At 45.1% G+C, this 26,704-nt stretch overlaps 1 protein-coding gene across 1 annotated transcript in view; it reads left to right on the top strand.

Annotated features, from left to right (window-relative positions):
• Nucleotides 1–1,069: 1,069 nt before the first annotated feature.
• The window catches only part of LOC147108828 (DNA topoisomerase 1-like), a 74,661-nt gene continuing 49,026 nt past the window's right edge, over nucleotides 1,070–26,704 (top strand). The window contains exons 1-3 of the mRNA XM_086005716.1: nucleotides 1,070–1,224; nucleotides 1,373–1,397; nucleotides 12,517–12,655. Of these exons, the coding sequence (XP_085861842.1) occupies nucleotides 1,201–1,224; nucleotides 1,373–1,397; nucleotides 12,517–12,655 (188 nt within the window). The 5' untranslated portion in view covers nucleotides 1,070–1,200. The remainder of the gene's footprint in view (nucleotides 1,225–1,372; nucleotides 1,398–12,516; nucleotides 12,656–26,704) is intronic.

Raw genomic sequence — 26,704 nt, forward strand, 5'->3', positions numbered from 1 at the left:
TGACCCCTGGTTCTGGACTCCCCTGCCATCGGGAACATCCTTCCTGCATCTAGTCTATCTAGTCCTGCTAGAATTTTATAAGTTTCAATGAGATCCCCTCTCATTCTTCTAAACTCCAGCGAGTATAAGCCCAATCGACCCAATCTCTCCTCCTACGTCATTCCTGCCATCCCAGGTATCAGTCTGGTGAATCTTCGCTGCACTCCCTCCATGGCAAGAACATCCTTCCTCAGATAAGGCAACCAAAACTTATCTATGCCAGTTGTTGTTAAAACTCTAGAGCAAGTTAGCCTGCTTTTATGATGGCGAAACACTGACATCAGCAGAAACCACTGTGACATCATTTTATTTAATGGATGTTACGGCTGGATAACTTTTGTCCATTTAGTTTATGAAAGTGGGGGGGGGGGTGAATAATTTTGTATTGCATCTCCTGCCATCTGGGAGACGCTACAGATGCATTCGCACCCGTACGACCAGATTTAGGAACAGCTTCTTTCCCAGGGCTGTCATCCTACTGAACTCCACAAATAAACTCTAAAGCCTGCACATCTGCCAATGCACTTTATTATGGTTATGTTTATGTTAATATACTACAAGCCAAATGTATGTTGAATGTTTAAATGTCTTAATCTAAATGTACGCTCTCGGGAGCCGCAAGCCTACATTTCGTTGTACTGCACTTGTGCACTAACAATGACAATAAAAGTTGATTTGATTTGATTAAGTGTGTGTGTGGTGGTGGGGAAGGGGGGGGGGGGGTGGTTGGAGAACAGTCTGGTTCCCCCCCCCCATTGCTTCAAATCTAAGTCTGTGGCCACTTTATTCCAAGAACAACAACAAAAAAGTTGCCATTGGTGGGGAGAGGACTCTGATGGTGGTGGGAGGGAAGGGGGTTTGCTCAGGGGAGGGTGGTGGAGAAGAGGGAGGGGAAGAGAGAGAGAGTGAGAAGTGGGGGGGGGGTGGGGGTGCATCTGCTCTATTCAAATCAGTCTCTTGGTGCAATCCAATTGTGAGAGAAGTGAAATTGAGATGTAAATCGCATAGAAGTTAAATCCACGTGCATGCGCAGTGCGCCCAAACCAGGACTTAGACGTTGCACAACGAGCTGGACCGGCTTAATCTGAGGCAGGTCTTTTGGTGTGTGTGTGTACACAACTCAACTCCCTCCCAACAAACAACAGGAAAAAAATCATCAAAATGAGCCTCGAACACCTCTCCCAGGTAGGTAGAAGCAGCTGTGAAATCTTAGACTTTGAAAAAAAAAGCTTTAGCGATTTAAAACTTGTGAAAAAATCCATTTTTTTCCTGTCTGCTGAGCTGAGGGGGAAAAAAAAGTTTTAACGTGATATTTTTTCGATTTGCCTTGTAGATCAACACGGATTCTCGCTTAAACGGTGAGTGTTTTTTTCCTGAAATCTCCTCACAGACTATTTTGTTTTGTTAATGTCTTTCTCTTCTCTATCCTCCTCTTTTTTCTCCTTTTTTTTTTGTCCTCTTGCTGTTTGAGAGAGAAAGAGAGGATCAGACATGGCGTCCAGAGACTAAGTCCCGTCTACGTGCCCGCAAGCCCTATTGTTCAAATCAGCCTCCCGAATCATTGCCTTCCGCCCGCCGCCCGCGGCCCCGAGCAGCGGCAGTCGCCGCCGCCGCACCCCGGCTTCGGGAGCCGGGCGCCGGCGGGCCGCGGGCGGGCTGGGCCGGGCCGGGAGAGCGAGCGGAAAACCGGCTTTTCGGCCGTTAGGACTTAGTCTCTGCGCCATTTTCTTTTCTCTCTCTCTCTGTGTGTGTCTCTCCTTCGTGTGCATGTTGCAAGAGCGAGGCTCCTGCATGGGAGCAGTAAAAATGTGAGCCGGGCATTGAAAATAGAAAGCTGGCAAGAAGAAGGGAAAAAGAGGGTTTATTTATTTTTAATTTTTTTTGCAAGAATTGCACCTTTTTTTCTGCCTCCCTCCTCCAAAAATTTTTTTTTTTTGCAGTTCAATTTTCTCTCTGCTTGGTGGTGGAAGCAGAAATGCCTCCACTCACATGGCGAGCAGCATCGTGAAGGTTATTTTTTTAAACAATATGATTCATCAAATTTTTTTAAAAATTAAAGAGCAAAATATTTTTTTTTCAATTTGCATCTTTTAACCTTCTCCCTGGTGTTTGAAATTCCTGGGGTAATATTGTATTTAAAAAATATATATTTTATTTTTATATGTATATGTGTGTGTGTGTATATATATGCTACTAGACTGACGTGTAGATACTTCTAGAAGGTGCTGCAGAGTGTATATTGTTTATATATTAATTTATTAACTGAAAACAAATCTGTACTGAGATGGTGATTGTCACATCCTCTGACATGTGGAGTGCAAGCTTAATGTCCAGTGCAGTTAACGTTTCATTTTTTTAAATCTTAATTTTGCAAGGACAAAAAATAGCTTTCACCTTTCCCAAAGTCAATGGGGAACTTAGTGAGACTACAGCAGGGCAATGCCAGGGGTGGTGGGGATTTAAAAAAGATTAGTTTTGTGATCAGTTAGGTTCCATTTAGCACCTCTCTCCCATCTCATCAGAAAGGATCACCGTGCATATTTGTATGAGGCTTAAAATGATTGTCCTCGGTGAAAATGAGTTAAGATATTGATCTAGTTAAAAGTTTTTCATTTGAAAAAGGTTGATTTTGATTGGAACTGTGTTGCATGTCATTCTGAATTCATGCTCACCATGATAAGCCAAGTGCTTTTTAAAAAAAAATTGCGTGTGTCACCTTAGCTTGACAGGATCTACCAAAAATGCATCAAGTGCAACATTTTCCTTTTTTTTATAAGGTTCAACTTGCCCAATAGTATAGTATCTGGGTTTTGATTTTCAGTGTGTGGAAGCCATCCTGTCAAATGGCAGACCTATGCCAGGTTTCATGAGAATTGGTCAAGTACTTCAAGAAGGAAATGAAGGGAGCAGAGAATTGTACTTAACTGTTTTAAAATGAACGGAGAGCAGGAGGTGCATGAATGCCATTAGTTTTGTCTTGGGGAGGAGGTGTAGGAGATGAGTAATACAGTTGGAGAATATTAATGAAAAGAATAAAACCAAAAAAGCACATTTTCAAAAAAAACTACTTCAATTTGAAATGCATCTCATTTAATTTTGCTGATCAGTGAGGTGTTGCACCCCCAGTGATGCATTGGATTTGACTTTTCAGATTTCATTTGTAGAGCAGGGTGTGATTAGATTTGAGGGCCTTACTCCTATGAATATGCACATCAATAATTATTTGGATGGTTATTAAGTGAGATCCCATTTCAAGGCTATTCTCCTCAATTTCTCTTATCAAGACAGTGCGGTTCCATATTTCTGATGACCCTTTGGTATTTTTGTGGCCGTTCTTCAGCTATGTATCTAGAGGGAGAGTATTGAGTAAGACTAATCTACCATGAGGGGCATCACAGCAGAGCCCAATCCAGTCCTTTTGTGAGCACATTTCAGCTGATGTCAGTGGATGGAGATCAGAAGCAGGAACCTTGTCTGACTTCTTCCCTTCTTTCGCCACTGAGATCAGCTCATTCAGCAATGGCCCTGGATTGAACCTGGGATCTTGGTCTGTTCCGTGCCAGATGCTGCATTTACCACAAAGCCATCATGGCGCACAAGAATTTCTGACTTTCAGCTAAAATTCTTGAAAGTGATCCTGTGGAGAACAGAGTGGTATTGAACATGGTGGCTGACTAGCGGCACGTGATGTGAATTATGACATGGGTGGGGAGGTTGAGGGAACTTGGCCCTTCTACCGTCTCCTATTACTTCTAAACCCAGTACAGGAAACTTTGTGCTATCCGGCGCCGACGGGACCAAGCTGCTGCCGTTCCCTCAAAACTGCCGGACACTCCAGAGCTAATGTTGAAACATACGGAGATTTATCATCTCCATATGAATCAACAAACCATGTTGCTTAGCAACAGCCTCTAAACAGTCGGCAAGCGTCTCTAGCTGAAGCTGTTGCTTAGCTACAGACCCTGCAGAGCTTGACTGTTCAAAAAAAAAAAAAAAGCAAAGAAACGAAAAGAATAAAAAACGGCTCCTGATTTTTGCCGGTGGCCCCAGCTTGCCGGACGGTTCGCCTCCGGATAACACAAAGTTTCCTGTATTCCTTCCTCTTGATCCTTTTCCTGGAGCGCCCAACTCACTGGCAGTAGAGGGAAAGCATTGAGATCTGCATAGTCTGGTAACTGACTAACTGGAATATTTAAAGATATAAATTGAGGGTTTTTTCCCCCCTTCTGGAAGTGCGGGCTCATTCTGGGATCTGACTTCATGGGTGTTGGGCATTTTTACTCGAGTGTCTGCTCTTTACGATACAGCCTAGATTAACGTGGTGTTGGGCTGCTCGGCTGGTTGGGGAGTACGCAGCAAAGATTTATCTGACCCATGTATGCGCACCTTCCAGCGGGAATTACTGATGATCAGCTACGGAATTTGCCTGCCCCCACAGCCCAGGAGAACTGAGGCCAGTTATAATACTTGCCTTTCTGGTTGAGACCAGTTGACTGAACAAGGACTGAAGATCAAAGCTGGGGCCTACCCGGTTGGATTTAGCTCAGGCTGTCAACTTACCAACTGTGCTAATGAGGGAACTCGCCTTTTTAAGAGAGTTTATTTATTTTCCCCTTGAATCAGTGAGTCATGCTGTGATGTGATTCCACTGATGCTGATAGCCCTCTACTACCTTGCCTAAGTGCCTGCTCTTCTCATGCGAGCCTGGGCTGTTTCATTATCAAGGGACATCACAACAGCGTACGAGCTCTGCACGTGCACATTTTCCACTAAGGGTCGCTGGCTGCTGTTCAGGAGAGGGGCAGTTGTGCTTTATGGAGGTGAGATCAGCCCAAAGCAGAGACCAGGGATCAAATGTGGGGCCGCCTTTGTGTGGCTCAGTACACACAGTATTTACCCAGTATGTTTTTTTTGGAGCAGCAACTTAATTCAGTGGGTTGAAGGAACTCTCTTTGCATTGGTAAGTATGGTCATTTACCCAAGAGTGCTTCAGCATCCATTGTGTATTCCACTCCCTTGTTGGGCTTTATTTCTCTCTCTTCTTAGAAAAGGGCGATTTGAATTTAAATGGGATGATGCTTTTACATCCAACAGTTCATGCTGTGGAATAACAACAGAAAATGCTGGAAAAACTCAGCAGGTCAGGCAACATCCGTGGAGAGAAATTTTGAGTTGCCGTTTCGGGTCGAACCCTTCTTCAAAATGCTGTGGGCTGTTTCTGTAATGAAGACCCATTTCTTTTTACGTGGCCAGATAGTTAGCCTGACCGGGGGGGAACCAGCCAGATACGATTGGGGGGTGGTGGTCACCACTCCACTCCCATCGGATGCAAGTACCCTGCTGGATGTCAACTCACTGGCCTCCTGCTCGCAGATACTATGACGGGAGGGCTGCTCTGCCCCCATCGGATGTGAGTACTCCGCTGGATGTCCCAGTATTCAGAGACTTCAGAATTCTCATCTCCACTCGCTTTGTCATATGTACATATATGCATCAGCGAGGACAAATTTTATATCTTCAACCAGTTCACCAGACTTTTTCTCTCTCTCTCTCTTTTCTCCTCCCCCCCCCCCCCCCCCCCCCCCACCCTACCCCTAAAGTCAAAAGACACTTTCTTAAAGCTTGTTATAAACTCTGTGAGGATAAGTGACGACCTCTGAATTTGGGAATTGTCCTCAAGTTTTGAACTCCACTCCTAACTGATAGATTGGCTTGGTAGCAACCTTGATCTAGTTAAGTTTGATGTCAGAGTATTCAAGCTGTAGGTTAGGGCTCTTTTAACTAATTATAGTGACATTATCATAGTGATAGCGCATGTTGTGTAGGTGTTAATGCACCTACATTATTATTGGCTGGGCATGGCGCTGCACAGGGAACAATGTTACTCATTCTAATAACTTTTTAAAGCCTGGCACGATTTCAAGTTTTCTTTTGCCTACTAATGCCATGCAAAACCCTCAAAACATTTCTAATATGACCTGAAACGTTAACTCTGTTTCTCTCCACGGATGTTGTTTGGCCTGCTGAGTTTTTCCAGCGTTTTCTGTTGTTATTTCCAATATGACCTGGTTGTTTTTCCCGGTAATAATGTTGGAAGTAGATGAGCAATAAATAGTGCAACACTTTTCAACGCTTCCAATTTGGAGGGGGAAATTTAAAAAGCTTGATGCAGGTGAGGGGCATAAAAGTAAGTGCGAGAGGGATTGGATTTCTCACCTGGCAGGAGGGCAGGGGAAACGGGACAGTAATTTGACAAACCCATGCGAGACATTGAAGGAGAGCAACAAGGGCTGAGGGAGTGGGGAGGAAAGGAAGAAAGACGTTCTGATCCAGCGCTCCACATATCTGAGGAAAAACGATATAATCCTTTAGCAGTGAGAAGGGGGCCTGCTAGAGCATCATCACAGTAGCTTTCCTGGATGGAAGAGGGTTCTTTTTTGGAATGACATCTTCAGCTGACTCTTGCTGTTTAAGGGGTTAGATTTGCATTCTTCCTGTTCGTGAATGCTAATCACTGTAAAATAGTGCAAGTGACTGACTCTTCTCAACGTTCTTTCACGTTGCTGAGGTTATTAGTATTGAAATAAGATCTCTGATTGCTTTCTACTGCTAATTTCTGGTCATGTTTTTTTCGTATGTAGCTTATATGTTTGGGAACTACGTATTTTTGTTCAAAAAGGAACTGAAACCAATGAAATCCAAAGACTGAAATAGTGCTGCTTGTCAATAAGGTTGAGATTTTTGAACACTGAGTGAGCAATTAGCTCTTTGGAGTTTGAGGAATATGTGGTTGGTTCGCTTTGAATGTCATGAGGAAATTATTAAAATTCATACAGTACATACTGGTATAGAACTAGTTCAAGGTAGGCATTCCTAGAAGACCAAACGCAGATTGGGTGACCGCTTTGCGGAACACCTCCGTTCAGCCCGTAAGGGTGACCCCGAGCTTCCGGTCGCCTGTCATTTCAATTCACCGCTCCATTCCCACTCGGACCTCACCGTCCTTGGCCTCTTGTACTGTTCCACGGAAGCTCAACGTAAACTCGAGGAACAGCACCTCATCTTCCGATTAGGCACTCTGCAGCCTTCCGGTCTCAATATCGAGTTCAACAATTTCAGATCATAACCTCGGCCCCTATTTCATTTTTACTTATATTTTTCCACTCCTTTCCTCCCCCCCCCCTTTCCTTTTGTTTCTCTCTCACACCTGGCAGCTATCTTTTGCCCTGCCAGTACACTTTACACCTAATCCCAGCCTATTACCATCTCGTCTAGCTTCTAATCTCTTTTACTTCTTTTATTCTTTTGTCCGATCGCAGCCCTGCCTTCGATCTAGTTCCTTTTCTCTCCAGTTTTGAAGAAGGGTCAAACCCGAAACGTCAACTCAAATTTCTCTCCACGGATGTTGCCTGACCACCTGAGTTTTTCCAGCATTTTCTGTTGTTATTTCTGGTATAGAACTAGTTTTCTTTCATTTTGTGTTGAGTGCCCACCAGTACAGACTCTTTATCACCTTTGGTTCCATGCTACTGCTGTGTGGTTATTTTAGTGTGTGCTGAAACATTTTTAATTGTGGCCAAGTAAAGGATTGGCATTGTGGCTTGGTTGCTGTGTCCTTTTGTTTCTGGATAAATGTTTGGATCTCTTGGGCAGACTGCTGACTATTGTGAGGGGAGGTTGTTGGGCAGTAACCCTTTACAGTATGTTTGTGCCGACTGGCTACAATCTAAAGCATCCCCCCACTTGCGATGTCTTTGTAGTTTCTGTTCTGAGTTTTGCATTTGCCCATCAAACTTGAAGGTCCAGTTATACAAATGCCAAGCAAGCATATTCAGCGAGGACACTTGAAAAGGCCCTCTTCCCTTCCCGAGGCAGGCTGCCTAATTAGATACGGTTCAAAATGTAACTGGTTAACTTGCCTCGTTGAATTGGTAGCTTTGGTGGTCTGCAGTTGTGTTGTTGACAATGGAGAGGTCACGTTGGTACAAGTCTTGGGGGAAGGGGAATGAATTATGTCTCCTCGGTGGAGGTCAAAAGGCACCGTCTGGACACTGTAGAGTTGTTCCATCCTGGTGTATCAGAATTATTAGCGCTTCATCGAATTCTGAATGGATGATTCTGCATGTTCCGTAGCTGTCTTGGTAAAGGTGAAGAGATCAGCTTCATACACTTGGCCTGAGCACTTCCCCCACGGTGTCTCCTCATCTTCTGAAGATGTTAATATATGCTGTGGTAATGATTCTACAGTGCTGGCAGCCCTTTGGTGCCTTCCCCAAGTCGGCATTCTTTTAAGGGTAGACTTTATGCAGGTGATTTGATAATAGCCGAGGGCATCGCGGGTAGGCATAATCCTTCCCCATTTAAAATTCTGCTGTAAAGCTAAAGCTGATTAGGAGTGGGGAAGCCTGGCTGCTGTTTACCCCCTAAATCCAGGAGATATCTGATGGCTAAGGCAGTTCTCCCACTGGTGCCTTTAGTTGAGAGCACCGTGTACAGGTGGAACCTGGAATCCTCTTGGTCTGTGCCGCACTGCACCGAACCATGTGGTTCACCAGGAAAACGTCTCCATTTCTTTATCAAAATCTTTTTTTTTTCCCAGGGTGTGTTGTATTTACGTTTTTAAATGAACTTTCTTCCCTGGTGGCGCTGACTGTTGCTGAGCTGCCATTCCAAAGGGACCAAAAGCCCTCCTTTACTTTGCCCAGGTAGCCGTTCTTCCCATTTTAAGCCGTCTGCTACTTGCCTCGGGCAGAGTTGCACACGAGTTAAATCCAATCCTGTCCTCGCCTGACTTTCGTGTGGCTGCACCTTCCGGCAGAGTACACTGAAACCGGGTGGAGGAGTCTTAGCTTCTACCCTCAGCAAGGAGACCAAGGCCAACTTTAGCTGGCCAAGCTGAGCTCACCTGTCTCTGCACGGGGCAGGAATTGAACCTGGGGCCATCAGGTCTGTGTGGCTCTCTTGCCCACTAACTCACCAAGGTAGTTGATTTCTGTCTCGCCTTCCATTTCTGGAGTAAGTACATGATCCTTTCCGCTATGGCTGGTTGCTGAGTTTGTGAAGGTGATTCCCCTTCCTCTTTTCTTGCCCCCCTACCCCACTCCACCCCATCAAGGAGAAATCCAAAATGGAGAGTCATGAACCCCCATCTTGCCTCTCTGTTGGAATGTGCTGGTACACCAACACATTCAGTGCCCTTGACCTTCAACTACTGGGTAGAAATTGCACAAGGCAGACTGGAGAGTCTGCATTTATGCTCCCATTTCTGGTTTAGGCCCAGTTCCGATCTCTGCTGTCTGATTTGCAAAAGGGTGGGTAATGATCTCTGCTGGCAATCCTGGCAGAGCGAAGTGTTTCCCTTCCACCCCTCCCTCCCAATCTTCTCTCTGCACCTTCCTTCCCATCCTATCGCCATGGTTGCCAGCAATGGCCGGCCTTCATTCTGTTCTGGCAATATTTCCAGTCCAACGCCGTAAGGCAACTCTTGCAAATGCAGAACCTTTGACAATCTAAAATTTGTAGCACTGGTCTTTCATTATGGTTTACTATTTAGTTCGTACTAGTCTGTTTAGGTCTGGCTTTCTACATGACTTCAAATTGCCATGATCGAGACCATATGGTTCTGGTTACGTGCTAAATGTTGATTGTAGAAAGATATGGTCTTAATGAGCCTAGTAACAGCAATGGATATTTTATTTTTTGCTTTATTTGTTCTTTTCCCCCCTTCCCCCAATCCAGAAAGCATCCCAACAGTTAGTTGGGTTTATTCACCAGAGGTTGGTTTCCCATGAGATGGAGCACGTTTTTCTATTGTGAGGCCAGCATTCAGGCAGTGGCTGTTGCTTCCCCTGGGTATCACCGGTCCAGGGTGATTTGAAGCAATCTAGAACATTCTTGAATATGTACCAGCTTTGACTAAAGCTTTGTGTTTCTCTTTAAATCCTTTTCTGTATTTAATGCAGGCAGCACAACAGAACCAGATTCTTTCTTGCCTAGCAATATTAACACGGTTAATGAGCAGGACAGATTGTGCTTGGCCTTTGCAGTAATACTTTTTAAATCTGATTTTATTTCTTGGCGTGCGGTGAATGAGAGGAGCACGATAACTTTTTAGTGAGATTATTTTGTGACCAACCTTCCTGCTTTATTTAAATGACACCACTGAGTGCGTGCAACAAAATGGTGCTGACCTTGATATGACTTGCTATTACTGTTCGGATGCTAGGATTGATTTGATCAGCGAGTGCAGGAATGGTCTCTGATTTCAGGAAAAGTATATTGGATCTCTATCTGGTGTGGTGTGTGAAGTATTTACTTCGTTTTCCCTTTTTGTCTCTTTTTTAAAAAATTTAATTTATTTTTAAAAATGATGTTTTCCCCATTCTTCCTTTCCAATACCTCAGATAATTACGCATTTCAATCTATAGGGCAGCGTTTCCTCGTGCTCCATAGCAAGAATGAGTTACTTCGGTCTTGCTGAGCAGTAGGGCCAAGTCCTGTCTCCATTGTTGGAGACTGATAATAAGTGCAGCTTAATCATGTATGATGTTGACTGTATGTATAGTGTGTTTGGTCTAGTAGCCTTACTGAGACTAGTGTTCACTATGGGTTTCCTTCCTTCTCTCCATCCCCACCTCCAAGTACAGGGACCCTGAAGGCAGTTGTAGCAATGCTGCAAGTGATGGTGGCTGCCTCAAGATAAATAGATACAGACAAGGAAGACCATTTGGCCCACTTCAGCTCATCCATTTTGAAAATGTCCTCCAGTCCCCCCCCCCCCCATCACAGTATCCAACTGCTTCTTAATCCAAGAGTTTTTAAACTCCTCCACCTAAGCATCCAGTCCATGTGTTGATCACTGTGCAAAGAACCTTCTTGTGTCAGTCCTAAATTTTCCATTTACTAGTTTGAACCTTTGTCCCCATTGTCTTACTCTTACTGGTGGTGTTCTGGATCGATCTTTTCTGTACTAATTACTGCCTTGCATGAGGTTACCGCTTAGCTTTTCAGCCATGAGAGGAGATGACTAACGTTTCACCAGTAGTTCCTCCGATCTTTGACACTAGGGATCAGTCAGACAGCTCTCTTTGAACTGCATGCAGGGCTTTACATAAGAACATAAGAAGTAGGCCTGCTCCGCCATTCAATAGGATCATGGCTGATCCGAACCTAGACTCACGTCCACTTCCCTGCCCGCTCCCCGTAACCCCTAATTCCCTTATCAGCTAGGATGCTTTAATGTCTCCTTGGTGTCTGTGACCAGAGCTGGACATAGAACTCAAGGGTATCGTTTGAAGAGCATTATATAGTTTGAACCTGACTTTGTTCATGCAACATGAATACATCTTGCATATATCACATTTTAAATCTCATACTTTTCTGATTTTTGTTCCTTGGAAATATGAGCTAAACATAAGAATTAGGAGCAGGAGTCAGCCATACGGCCCCTCAAGCCTGCTCCGCCATTCAATAGGATCATGGCTGATCTTCGACCTCAACTCCACTTTCCCGCACTATTCCCATATCCCTTGATTCCCCTAGATTCCAATATTCTATCCTCAGCCTTGAATATACTCAATGATTCAGCATTCATAGCCCTTTGGGGCAGAAATTTCCAAAGATTAACAACCCTGAGTGAAGAAATTCCTCCTCATCTCAGTCTTAAATGGCCGACAACTTTATCCTGAGACTATGTCCCCTAGTTTTAGACTCTCCAGTCAGGGGAAGCAACCTTTCAGTATATACCCTGCCAATCCTCCTCAGAATTCTTACATATTTCAATGAGATCATCTCTCATTCTTCTAAAATCCAGAGGGTATAGGCCCAATCTACTCAATCTCTCCTCCATAGGACAACCCTCTCATACCAGGGATCCTTCCTCAGATAATCAAATATACCTCTAAGCACTGCTCTTGCATTTGTATAATCCTTCAAGCAGCCATGTCTTCCTGAAACTTTCGCTGCACTGACTAAATGAGCAACACCACAGGAGATCTACTGGTTATATACAGGATTCATTGTAGATTCACCTGATGGCTCAGGTCACAAAGGTCCTTGGTTTGATCCCCAGTTTGAACAGAGTTAGCTGATTTCAGTTGGGGAGTTACAGTTGGCCTCCGTCCCGTCTGTTAGGGTGGGGAATTGATAGCCAGCAAATCCTGCTGAAAGTGTGCCAGAAGGCAGCCAGTGCCCATGGATCCTTACGTCAGCTAAGAATTGATGCCTTCAGAAGACGAGGAAGCATATTGGTGTGAAAAAGATTAGTACAGTAATGATGGCAAGACTGGATGGATACAAATATGCGCAATGCAGTATTTTAGTAAAATGGAGATGTGCAGGAACTAGTGTGTGTTTGTGTATCTTTTTGCTAACTTGTGTAGAAATTCCGAGATTGCTTGCATTATTGACGAGCTGGAAGGAAAGGAAACAGAAATGACAGCAGCCATTTGGTTTTTTTCCCCCTCCATATACTTGCAGACTCCCACAAGTCCAGCAAAAGCGAAGAGAAACACAAGCATAAAGAGCACAAGCATAAGGAGCACAAGTCAAAGGATCGGGACAAGGATCGCGAGAAATCGAAGCACAGCTCCTCCGGCTCCAAGAATCATAGCAACAGGTACCGTTGATCATTTGTGCATTTTCTACCTGCTGTGAAATGTCGCTGTTCTGCGTGCGGACTGGGATTGAAACTTTACAGTGCGGTTCATTTGGGCGAGCACGTCCCTCGCATTGGGAACGTAATGAAAGGACTAGAAATGATCACAAGTTGACTGCACCTCTTGAGGTGATCAGGGTGTCTCCTGGGTCGCTAATAGCTATTCTGACGAGTGCTAAATGAAAATGGCTGTTTGTGACCAACCACCAGCCTTGCCATAGACAGGTGACACTTGGTATTTTAAAAAATTTTCTCCTCCCTAACTTTCTCTGGGGTGTGGTGTCCTGGCTGCCCTTTGATACCTGGCCAAGGGCCCAGTATTCATTTTGCAAGGCTTTGGTGGTATCTGCGAGATGCCGACTACTGATGCTGAAGCATGGCAGCCGCGTCTAATTCTGTCCTTGCTCAGTGACAACACTGATGATTTGTAATAGAACTATGGCGTTTTTCCTGCTTCATGGGCACCCGGGGTTAATAATGCCTCCAGTGCCAATCTGGCTAAGATCAGCTAATTTGGCACGGAACAGGGATCATCCGGCTCTTCTATAGCTCAGACTGAACCAACAGAACCACAGGATGTAGGTTTGAGCATCCCCATTACTGCTCTGAGGTCAATTGGCCTCTATATCTGCCCACCTTGGGAGCAACTGGCTAGTGGCATTGATGGGCAGAGGTTCATCTGTTCCCCATGGTCTGGGATGTGAAGGAAAAAAAAGGGAAGCAAACTAGATCCAATCATTAACTATCTCTTTCCCCTCTCCAGTATACATACAACAAATATTGGCACACTATTTGATTGTGGGGGAGATCACAGTCAGTTTTGGTCCTGTCCTTAACTGACATCCACTTTCTTGCCAGGGTCATTGAATAGCAGTCAGGAACAGAACCCGGTGTGATTTTTTTTTTTCGTGTTTGTCACGCCTAACCCAAAGGTACAGCGGCCAATTATAGCGCATTTTACGTGAACTGGCGGCAGAGTCCGGCTTGGCTGTGGTGCCCGCCCCAGTTGAATAAGGTGATGCTTGCGTGTGTTGGCTCACACAAAGAATGGCTCCTTTGGTGAGGTGCTGGGGGTGGCTGTGGCTTTGGGAAAGAAGGGATGAAAATTGATGAATGTGACGGGAAGCTCGTTTTCTGATTTGTCGGGCAACTGTATAACATGCTTTCTGATTATTCCTAATGAACTGTTCTGGATGCCTTCAGGTTTGTACATTAGGCAGCATGTCCGGCTTGCAAAGACTGAGGTAGAGTTTACGATTTGACGTACCTTGCACGATGGGAGCACATATTTTAAAATTTGGCAATGGATGTCAACGTGACTTCCGTCCATTCGTTTTGTCGCGTGGAAAGTCATGCCGTGATCCAAACCCTGAATTTCCAATATGAAGAGCGCTCCTGTTTGGGAAAACATTCCTTCTTTTATCTCCTGTGCAGGTGCAGTGGGTTGGAATGTAATCTTTCTAGTTGCTGAGCTTTCCGTCAGGGAAATGCATTTTATTTTTTAAATTGCCACTTTTTCCAGTGCTGAATGGCCAACCATTGACCCTGCAAAAAATCTTTGCCAGAGGGCTTATGGTCCTAAAGTTCCGTGATCTCAAAATGCCTGATAACCCAGTTGCACAGAAGCGGCAATTGTAAATCGAACTATTACAAGTGGTGCCCATGGCCAGTAACTCCTCCTTCTGATGCTATCCTGCAGAAAGCTAGGAGGAGTTGAACTTAATGCTTACCATTAGTGTGTAAATAGCTTCCTAACAATGCCTGTAACTTGCATCTCTTGTCTCCCGTACGCATCTACTTTAAGAAACGTCTCTAACCAATTTGAACCCGCCCTCTTGTTACCCGTGTTGCATCCACTTTGTAAGCTGGAATAGAAAGTCACTGGCAACCCTGTGATGCAGTCTAGCCTGTGGGTGGCTTGGCTGTTGAAACAGCGGTGAGCTGCTACTTTATTACAAGCTGCCCTCCTGTGTTCACAGAATCACAGAAACCCCACAGTGCAGATAGAGGCCATTTTGGCCCATCGAGCCTGCACCGACACATATCCCAACCGATCCCCGTAACCCCTACACCAACACATATCCCACCCTATCCTGTAACCCCACGTATTTAATCCCCCTAACACTAAGGGTCAATTTATCATAGCCAATCAACCTAACCTGCACATCTTTGGACTGTGGGAGGAAACCGGAGCACCCGGAGGAAACCCACGCAAACACGGGGAGAATGTGCAAACTCCACAGAGACAGTCGCCCGAGGCCGGATTCGAACCCGGGTCCCTGGCGCTGTGAGGCAACAGTGCTAACCACTATGCCACCGTGTTGCCCGTGTTGTCCCACAAGTGCCAGCTCTTACCAGGGTATGTTCCTACGGGTGTGCCTGCAGCCCTCTGGTACTTCACCAGTCCTCTGGTACTTCACATTCTTGGTGTTGGAGAGTGAATGCCCACAGGCTATTTATTGTGAGAGTGTTGAAGCCAAGCCTAATCCTGTCCACGGCCGATTGTCAGGATGTCGCAATTGGCCGGGGGGGGGGTCCTAGCTGCTTTTCTCCACCCTCCCATCATCCAGGAGCACCAAGAGCAATTGTAGTACCTCAACTACTGCTGCCGATGAGATGAGTTAATGCAGCACGGACTGGGGATTGAACCTGGAACTCTTGTCTGCATGCCATAGTCTTATATGGCCTCTATATTTTACCTACTGTGCCAGTAAGGAAAGTCTGTGCAACTTTCTTTGCAAGTATAGTAACGTGCATGTTTGTGCTACATACCTGTAGAAGGATAATTGGCATCAGCAAGTTTCAACTTTGAAATTCCCTCTCCTCCATTCTCGAGTGCTCCATGGTCCTCTGGAAAGTTCCAAATGCTTGCCCCTTGAGTCGGGAGCAGCAGGCACTGTCTTCGGATTATTAATGATCCTAATACCACCAATGTTCTCTTGAACCTGGAGCAGCGCCACTTAATCCACCATTCAAATTGTATAAGGAAGAAGAACGGTGTCCCTTTCCTCCCCACTGGCTAGTTTGAGTGTAACACGTGTACATCCAGAGCCCGGTGAGTTGGCTTGGCTGTGGTGGGAGGTTAATAAAACTAATATTTATAACTAGTTTACTTCACTGTTGAATCACTTTAGTGATTGGCACAGAACACTGGTCTATGAAGATTCATTTGTGCAGACAGAAGAATGGAAGTGTGGCTGCAAAAAGAGGAGGCTAGGCATGAACTTCCACTTTGGAGCGCCAAATTCCATGAGGCTCCCTTGGATTTCGGTGTATTGTCAGCACTCATTATTTGGGGTGTGGTTGGAGGGTGAAGCAGCTCTGTTACTGAATTCCCGGTGGGAAGAGGATGCTGGGTACAGGGAAATTGCTGTATGGATGGAGTAAACCACTTTATACTGCGGGTCAAGGGTTACATTGTGAGAACAGGCTGCATAGACTAGGCCTGTATTTCCTTGACTATATGCTCAAGGGGGCAATCTAATTGAGGTGTTTAAGATGATTTAAAGGAGTTGATAGTTTATCTCTCTCTACCCTATTTCCTCGAGCGGGGGGGGGGTGGTGAAGGAGTCCAGTACAAGGGGGCCTAACCTTAAAATCAGAGCCAGGCCATTCAGGTGTGATGTCAGAAAGCACTTCTTCACACAAGAGTAGTGGAAATCTGGAACACTCTTTCTTTCAAAAACCTGTGGAAGCTGGGTTTTAAATCCCAGTTTTGAAATTTTTTTTTTTTATCGATATTTGTTAGACAAGGGTATTAAAGGGTTACGGAACCAAGGCGGGCAGATGGAGTTAAGATACAGATCAGCCCAGCCATGATCTCATTGAATAACGGAACAGGCTCGAGGGGCTGAAAGGCTGATTCCTGTTCCTATTGAAAGGCGAGTAGGTTGTGAATTGTCAAATGGGCATCTGAGCAAGCACTGAGGGATTATGGGGAATAACTTCTCCCACTATGGTCCAAGATTTGCAAGGACTTGTTTTGATTTTACTGTGTTTTCCCACATTATGGCAAGGCTGGTGCTGGGTCCAGTTGCACAGATGGTGCTTGCCCTCTGCTAATTTGCAAATTATTCATGTATGAGCTTTCACTGAGTTTTGGTAGGCTACTTGGGGGTGAAGCAGAACATCACAGTTGAGCACGTTTCTTTCCTTGCTAATTCCCATTTACTGGATTGCCGTCGGGAGTCGGAACCCTGTCCATTCCCCGACCCTCCCTAACCCAGCTCGGCTCAGATCAGCTAGCACCGATACAGTGGTTGAACTTGTGATCTTGCTGGTCTGTGTGGCTTAGCTACTAGCTGGCTAAACCTTGTGAGCTATGGGGTAGCATATTGTGCATTTTGAACAGCAAGCTTCAACTTCCTGTTCTCTCGCTGCACAGAGCCCTCTGACCGTGTGTTTGATTGTAATTGGATGCTGCGCGACCCAGTCGGGACTGGTTAGGGAGGGGTGAGTCTGTGTGCTTTACATAGGATATACAGCACAGAAACGGGCCAATCTACCCAACCAGTCCATGCCGGCGTTTATGCTCCACTCGAGCCTCCTCCCGTCTTTCCTCATCTAACGCTGATCAGCCTTTTCTTTTCAAGAGAAAAGAGACCTATCCTGTTCCTCCTTTCCTGATGGGTGTAACCTTTCATTTATGGTATCATCCTTGTAAATCTTTTTTTGCACCCTCTCCAGTACCCCTCTATCCTCTTTATGATATGATGACCAGAATTTTACACCATGCTCCAAGTGTCCAGTGCTTTATTAATCCTATACAGTCTGATCACCACAATCCAGATTCCCCATTTGCACATTAATTTTTTTTTAATTGTATGCTGTTCACTAATCTCTTCCAAGACCAGGGCACTGCAATTGGCTAAGGAAGGGGAACATTTTCTCTGGCTCATCTTCACTGCCCCGAGAACCCTGCTGGTCAGTGTGTGCATGGAGCTCTGGAAAGGACCAGTTCATCTGTGATGTCTCCTTAAATTGAATAGCTTGCCAACACATACTGTCTAGCCTCGTGTATGAAAAAGGGCCACTTGTGTGAGGTACTGGAGGATGGCAGTGCCCAAGAACCAGGCTAGCTGTTGCCTGGGTGATCAGAAGTGTTCAAAGAGGCTTCTATCAAGTTAAAACAAATGTATATTGGAGGCAACATTCCTGCTAACTGGAAGTCCCACACAGTCCGCTCACTGGCTTCTCGATGGAAATCACCGCGCACACGCGAAAAATTGAATGGGCCGCGCAGCCAGTTAAAGAGCCCGTGCACAAAAAAAATTGCAGGACCATTGATTGGTGGTTAATCTGGTCCTCGGGTGATATTTATGTTTGGGAGTCGGTGCCTGTTAGCAGAGGAAGAGAAGATGTTCCTTGTTACTGTGACCTCTTTTTATATTTATATATGGAGTGCTACTCATATAAAAATAAAGCATGCTGTTGAGTATAGTTAAACAGAAAATGCCATATGGTGTGCTGGAGTCCTTGGCTTACTCAGGAAGTGAGGCATCCCTGATACCTCGGGTGGAAAGGTTGCTGTATCCTGTGTTATCTTAAATACATGCCATGTATAAGGAAAGTTTAGAGTTGCCAAAGACTTCTGTAAGGCTTTATTCGGCCAGTAACGGGAATCCACTAGTATGCTCTCCCAGGCAGCTCAATGCCACATCTCTCTCGTGAAGGTCATTTTGAATGAAGCACTATTCACGACAGAAGAAAGTTTGCTCACAAATGCAAATACCGCACAAGGGCTATATTGTCTGCCAACGTACGGAAACCATTAGAATGTTGTGTGTGTATTTGTTAACTGGGTCGAAACCTCGAACTCTTCTGATCCTCCTTAAATAACTGTTCACTACCAAGTGCTGAAAATCAAATTGGCCAAAAGCTCAGCTGTCGTCTGGTGAAGCTGCGTGTCTTCCTCGCACGCTGAATTACATTGATCTATAGCCAGTTTTACTGGGGGAGAGGGGAGGAACTGAAGGTTTGCTGTGGGGGTGGGGTTTGTGCTTTAGGAACTCCCCTTTTCCCTCCATTGAGGGGTACTTTCTTGGGCTGTGTGGAATGACCAGTAGTGACATTTTTCACCCTATCTAAAGTTGGTTAGTAAGTGGCAATTGAACCCTGCCTCTTCCAGCCTTGGAATAACTATATGCTATAAGGAACTAGGCCCAGTAAGCTGTAAACCCAGCTCTTAATCTGTTCTTGTGGTAACTGAAACCTGGATACCTGTCAAAAAACCAAAATTTGAGGTAAAAGATGTTTTATGCAGATACTAAATTTCAAATAACAGTATCTTTATTTTAAAAACAGCTTTTATTAAAGTTCTCCTGCTTTTGCCTCCCATCTACTGCATCCCTCTTCTTCCCCCACCCAAATCTGCAGCCAAGAATGTGGGCAGGTGAGCTGGTGCTAGGCCAGTGCCAGTTTTAGCTCCATGCTGGCACACAGTGCTGTGGTAAGATGGCGTGATTTGATCAGCGATGATTCATGATGGTGTGCATCCACCGTGAAACCCACAGTACAGGATTTCTCTGCCTACTCTTTGGCAGTGTTATGTCAGGAAAGTCTGGAGAAGTAAAACTTGTGCGTCGCGGGGGGGCAGGCAGCAGTGGGCAGCGTTGCAAATTGAAAATACTGAGAACTGAATCCTTGGCATGGGTGGGGGGCGGGGGGAAGAGTATTGTAATTTTCTTGCGGTATTAGGAATGCATTGATTCCTTCTGGTATGTACAGCTCTTGTGCACTTTTATATTGGAGTGCAGTTGTGTCTGGGCATATGGTTCTTCCTGCTTCAGCGGCATCTCTTGGTTTCATTAACCTACACGGAACCCACTGCGTCGTAGGCTTGTGAGAATGTGATTCCAGGAACCTGCTCTTGGATCAAGTGCTCCTTACTGCTCAAACTGAATGAGGAGGCAGTCCCACACACCAGCAATCTGGTCATTGTGTTAAACGGCGGACGCCGGAGCATGCACAGATCAGCATCTTGCCACAAATCTAAGCCAGGGCAGAGCAAACCACAAGACCGTAAAACCCCTTCCCCCACTCCCTGACCAGAACCAAGAAATTACAACACTGAAACAGGCTGTTCAGCCCAACCAGTCCATTGTTTATTGTCCAGATGAGCAGTGGTCCTTTGCCCAGTCTGATCCCATGTCCTTTTATCCCCATTTCCTTCAGACTGGCATGGTCTTTTCTTCAATCGCTAATTTAAAAAAAAATCTTCTCTATTCTAAATCTCTTGCATAATTATTTGTATTTTCTCATTCAGCACGCTAGTGAATCTGTGCTGTACCCTCTCTATGTTGTCTCAACATCCTTCCTATAATGTGGAGCCCAAAACTGCACTCCGTTCTCTCCAATGTTGGTCTTGCTACGGTTTCCCATACGCCGGAACTATCAACTTCGATGGGGGTGTAAAACAGCCAATCACAAGGAAAATTGGGCGGGGTGTATAAGGGCCAGCTGATGCAAACTCGTCTGTTTTATGCTCCCACTCGCGTTTAAAGATCCGCCCATGGATTCACCCTTGCATCTTGACTTTTATATTTATATTCTATACCTACTTCAACTGTAGCTTTTAGTGTCTTGTGAACCTGAAGCCTCCCCCCCGCCCCCGGATCAATCCGCTCTTCCACATAATCCAACCGTCCCTCATTCAAAGTATAATTATCACCTTTTTTCAACACAAAATGTACCATCTCCCTTTTACTGACCTTGGAATTCCATCTGCCACTTTTTTGCCTGTTCCACCATCTTATCAGTATCTGCTTGCAGCTTCCTTTAGTCTTCAGTTATTTACAATGCCTCACAGTTTAGGATTGTATACAAATTTGTACATGTCCCATTTAGCCCTATATTCAAATCATTGGCCCTGAAATTGCGGTCGGAGGTGTACCTCCAGAGTACGCCTCCAACCCACGAAACAATTAAGTACGTATCTGCTGGCGCCCAGGCTGCAAAATTTGCGGTCTCGGGCCCCAAGGTGGAGGGCAGCGTAATGGCCCACGGATCCCGGGGGCGCAGGTAGTGCGGAAGCATACCTGGGATCACTGGGCCTGGTCCTCCAATCAATACGCAGAATTTCATTTCAGTCATTTACAAAGGGAACCCCCTAATGATATGTAATGAAATCCCGAAATGTAATAATTATACAATTAACAGAATTGGAATTTTATTCATCATTACCTTCATTCCACCAACCTCCATAAAAATTAAATTTTTAGATAATTTTATACATCATTAAACCTGTAATCTGGGCCTATATTTGCATAAACCCATTTAATATAGTATTTGTGCATAATTTGAGATATGAAAATGTTTAATTTAAGCCTTGGATATCTTCTTGCGCTGATGCAAGCAGGCCCTGCACCTGCTTGACCAACTGTAAGACTTACGTGGGCACTCGCTGGGCAGATAGCCCAACTCTGCGCCAGCGATTGCTTTTTCGGGGCCCCCGCTGATGGCCTATCAACGTGTATGTTGACAGGCTGCAAGTTCTGGATTTTGCACATGTGCATGCGGAAATTCCAAACGGAATATAACGGCGTATTCTGAGAGTACGTCGTCACAAGCACCACAATCTCCGGGCCATTAATGTGAACCGAAGTGATCCTAGAACAGAACCCTATGGGACTCCACCACCAACTCCACTACCAGTGAAAAACTGCCCCTAACGCCTACTCTGCTTCTACTTTTCTAACCAGTTTTAAATCCAATTTGCTACCCATCGGCTAATTCCATATCCCTTAATCTTCTCCATTAGTCAAAAGGCTTTCTCCAAGCCCATTTACCCCATATCCACTGCATTTCCCTTATCCTCCATGTATGAAATCTCCTCAAAGAACACTCAATCAGGTTTGTCGAGGACAATCTTCCTTTCTGAAATCCATATCGACTGCTTTTAATAATTTTCTACATCCTAGATAATAAGTAATTTCATCTTGGCAAAAGACTCCTACCACAGATATTAAACTAACTGCCCTGCAATTACCCAGGTTAGTTCTCTGTCCCTTTTTAAAAAATGGATATTGCATTGACCACTCTTCACTCCTCAAGCACACCTCCGCTCTCAGAACCCTGATGTGTAATTTCTCGGGCCTCTGCTAGTTCTTTCCCCATTTCAGGATTCTTCATGTATCCTATCAGTTCCCATCACCTTTGTCTTCCTTTAGCTTAACTAACTAACTTAAATACTGTCCTGTTTTATTTGATATATATCCTCTACTAACTCACTAGTCTCAACTCTTTGTGTCCCATCTCACATTTAACAATTCTCTTTTTGAATACTTTTTCTTGGGATTCGATCCTCGTGCTCACTTCTTGCTTTCCTTGTCCTTCTCTTAACTTTCCTTATTTTCTTGGATTCCCTGTTGGCTTTATCATGTCTATAGGCACTACTTGCCCTCTTCAATTTTAATTTGTTTCTAACCTCTCTCTCTATCCATTGAAACTTGAAGTAGTCTCCTTTTTTAATGATACATATTCTGCAACTTTGACACCTCTTTTTAAAAAAAAAAAAAAAAAAACATTTTAAAATCCCATCTTTATGAAGGTTTACTATGCTGCTCTGGCTTTGATTTTAAGGTGTCTTTGCAGTGCAGCACTGCATCGCAGGTGCTAAGGGCACAGCGGAGAACTCTGGGTACTGTTGGCTGACCTAATTTTCACTTGTAACTCATTCCCTCCTCGCTACCAGAATCTGAAAGGTTGTCCCATTTCTCCTGCCTACTCTTTCTTGGAAATCAATGATGCTCATCCAGTCTCTGAGCTGGAGAGCATTTGGTACTATACAGCTGTGCACTTCTCCTTTTCCTGTGTGCAGAAAACCCTGTGTTAACCTCCTCATGACTGGTTCATGAGAGAGGGCCCCAAGCAAGACCATAGCAACCCAAAGTGACCAAAATATTCAGGCCAAATCATCGAGGTATATGAAATATCAAATGGTGTGGATAAGGTAAACCTGGTTTCCTACTGGACAGTAGGATCAGAAGACATGAATGGTAATTAGCAAAATGTAAACATAAAATGGATACCCTGATCTTTATTCAGATAGATAAATGTTTGGAACAATTTGCCAGGCAGGGTACTAGAGGTAAGAACATTGTTTCTGCAGAACGCAAGTGGATGCCAGATGGGAGAGTTGAGGTAGCAGAGGTGTCAGTTTTGATCAAATGAATGAATGGTTTTCTCATTGCCAACTTTTCTAGTGTCTTTTCAAGGTTTCTGGACTTAACCAGTGGTTTTTCAGGATGTAGGTTTGATGGGCAGACAGTAGTCTGTGAGGACAGCAACGTGGACTCTGGGAGGGTGGTGGAGCATCAATGGAGCACTGTTTTTGTAACTTGCTGGACTGTTGGCAACCGGCTGACCAAACTGGCAGCAAGAAGCTGTCTGCCAGCAAGGCCAAAACCTTGGCTGTACTTGTGAAATGGGAATGACAGCAGCCAGCCTGAGCCCTGTGCTCCAAAGCCGAGGCCAGCTCTCTTGGGGCACAGTTAGCGTGGCGATCTGCCCTGTACATTCACGGTTAGGTCTCGTGTGCAGAGACATTGCGTTAACCCCCTCCTGACTGGCTCAGGGAGAATATGCTAAAATCGAATGCTGAAACCATTTTTATTTTGAAGTTTATTGTGCAACCAGCTTTAAACCTTTGCTAACATTTTTTTAAGGGAACTGTGTGTGTGGGGGGGGGGAAATGTCAGTGCTTTGATTTAGCCTTTTAATATAAAGTCAATGATTTTGAGTAAGAGTAGGTCATTGTGGGGTTGATGAAGAACAACACCGTTTCAAATGAGACTTTTTTTTCATTTGTCCCTTTCCAACTTCCCCCCCCCCCCCCCCCCCCCCAAATCAATAATCCAGTGACCTCCAACCTGCCCGTCTAATAGCCTTTTCGCCCACCCCCTCATGAATTTGGTTACACATTCATTCACTAATGGGGTTTTCATTTAACCTCTCTATTGTGTAATGGTGTGGAATTCTTGCTTCATTGGGAGGGGAAAAAGGGGAGATTTTAAGTATTTGTTCTGCCATTGCTCCAGAATTGCATTCATTTAGGTAACTAAAAAGGACTGGCAGAGATCTGGGGGCATGTCTCCAGCCTGTTCTCTGAACTGGGGAAAGTACTTGTTGCAGGGAGATTGGAGGGAAAAAATTTAAAACTTTAGACTGGAATAGTGGGTGTCGTTCCAAAGTTGGGTAAAACTATCACAGGCTGTTTTAAGTGTATCGGACCTGACATCCTATTGGTAATGTAGTAAATCACCTTCTCCACTTGGAGCAGTTACAGCACGGTGGCATAGTGGTTAGCACTGTTTCCTCACAAGCGCCGGGGACCCGGGTTCGAATCCGGCCTCGGGTGACTGTCTGTGTGGAGTTTGCACATTCTCCGTGTTTGCGTGGGTTTCCTCCGGGTGCTCCGGTTTCCTCCCACAGTCCAAAGATGTGCGGGTTAGGATGATTGGCTATGATAAATTGACCCTTAGTGTTAGGGGGATTAAATACGTGGGGTTACGGGGATAGGGTGGGATATGTGTTGGTGACGGGGATCGGGTGGGATATGTGTCGGTGCAGGCTCGATGGGCCAAAATGGCCTCTATCTGCACTGTGGGGTTTCTGTGATTCTGTGAAGTCAGCTGTTGTGGTTACCGCATCTACATTAGAAAGGAAGAACAGGGAAACGCCCATCGAGTCCACCCCATCCAGAGAATAGTATCACCTCGCATACCATTCATCCAACCGGGAGAGGCAAAAAAATCCCGAGAGGAAAATAACCGATGATCAATGCATCTTAATTCCTTAAGGCAATCGAGCAAAGCCATACAGACAGTGGTGGCCCAGAACTCCTCACAATCAGAACTAAGAACTTGCCCTCTTTAACTGGAAATGTCCTGTTTACAGCACTTCAAATAGGAAACTCGACAATCTCCTGTGTAGTGAGTCTTCCTCTTTCCCCTCCCCTGTACATGTTCTGGCACTGTGTTCTAGATGACCGTGACTCTGAAGGCAATATTTCTTGGAATCTGACCACCTTTTGTCTCTGGATTTTCTAAGCATGCCCTCTAGCCCTGCCATACATACCCATCTCAAATAACTCCTCTAAGCCTGCATTTCTCCAAAATAAATAACCCTAACTCTAAGCGCCTATACTAAGCTCGGAGCCCTTAGATATAAGTATCCTTTTCACTGTCTTCCTCTGCAGCTACTCTAGAACCTTGATAACCTTCATCTGCAGGGATTGAAACTGTATGCCAAGTGCAGACATACCAGAGCCTATATAGCCTATGTATAGTACTCTTCACTTGATATTTTATGACGCTTTCACCATAAAACCCTATTTGTTTTTTCTTCTACCATTTCACACAAGTCATTAGCTGATGTCCCCCAGGTCTTTTTCTTGATCCATTAAATTTAAAGGGTATCCCTGTGTGATGCAAGCATGCCTGTCGTTACCTTGCCTGACATTGCACTTGTCTATGTTGAATGATGTCTGCCACATTCTGGCCCATTCATCTAACTTGACTACATCAGCCTGCAACCAATTGATCTGATCTGCGTCAGTTAGCCCCCCTTCACATTTTCCTCGAGTTTTAATTTAAGCCCCCCTCCTCATCCCCTCATGAATGAAAATGAACACCAGAGATTCCAATAGAGCCTTGTGGAACTCTACTCATGAGCAGACCCAGAGTCCCAATTAATAACAGCCCTCCGCCTACACAATTTCAACTGGCTATCTATTCAATGTAATAGCTGAATTCATTCTCTGGATGTGGGCCTCGCTGGTAAGACCAGCATTTATTGCCCATCCCTAAGCTGCAGTCCATGTGGTGAAGGTACTCTCTCAACAGAAACATAGAAGATAGGAGCAGGAGTAGGCCATTCGGCCCCTCGAGCCTGCTCCGCCATTCAATGCGATCATGGCTGATCATCCAAATTCAGTACCCGGTCCCGGCTTTCTCCCCATACCCCTTGATCCCTTTAGCCTTGAGAAATATATCCAACTCCTTCTTGAATATATTTAATGAATTGGCCTCTACTGCCTTCTGTGGTAGAGAATTCCACAGGTTCACCACTCTCTGGGTGAAGAAATTCCTCCTCATTTCTGTCCTAAATGGCCTACCCCTTATCCTTAGACTGTGACCCCTGGTTCTGGACTCCCCGACCATCGGGAACATCCTTCCTGCATCTAGTCTGTCCAGTCCTGTCAGAATTTTATAAGTTTCAATGAGATCCCCTCTCATTCTTCTAAACTCCAGCGAGTACAAGCCCAATCGACCCAATCTCTCCTCATACGTTATTCCTGCCATCCCAGGTATCGGCCTGGTGAATCTTCGCTGAACTCCTTCCATGGCAAGAACATCCTTCCTCAGATAAGGCGACCAAAACTGCACACAATACTCAAGATGTGGTCTCACCAAGGCCCTGTACAACTGCAGCAAGACATCCTTGTTCCTGTACCCAAACCCTCGCTACGAAGGCCAACATATCATTTGCCTTCTTACCCGCCTGCTGCACCTGCATGCTTAACTTCAGCGACTGGTGCACAAGGGCGCCCAGGTCTCGTTGCACTTCCCCTTCTCCCAATCTATTGACATTCAGATAATAATCTGCCTTCCTGTTTTTGCTACCAAAGTGGATAACCTCACATTTATCCACGTTATATTGCACCTGCGATGCTTCTGCCCAATCACCCAACCTGTCCAAATCATACTGGAGTTTCTCGGTATCCTCCTCACAGCACACACGCCCACCCAGCTTTGTGTCGTCTGCAAATTTGGAGATATTACATCTAGTTCCCTTGTCTAGATCATTAATATATATTGTGAATAGCTGGGGTCCAAGGACCGATCCCTGCGGCACCCCACTAGTCACTGCCTGCCACTCGGAAAAAGACCCGTTTATTCCAACTCTTTGCTTTCTGTCTGCCAACCAGTTCTCTATCCAAGTCAGTACCTTGCCCCCAATCCCATATGCCTTAACTTTAAACGCTAATCTCTTATGCGGGACCTTATCGAA

This window comes from Somniosus microcephalus, chromosome 13, assembly GCF_052327205.1.
Source record: "Somniosus microcephalus isolate GS21.2 chromosome 13, FLI_Smic_1.0, whole genome shotgun sequence".
Classification (NCBI taxonomy): domain Eukaryota; kingdom Metazoa; phylum Chordata; class Chondrichthyes; order Squaliformes; family Somniosidae; genus Somniosus; species Somniosus microcephalus.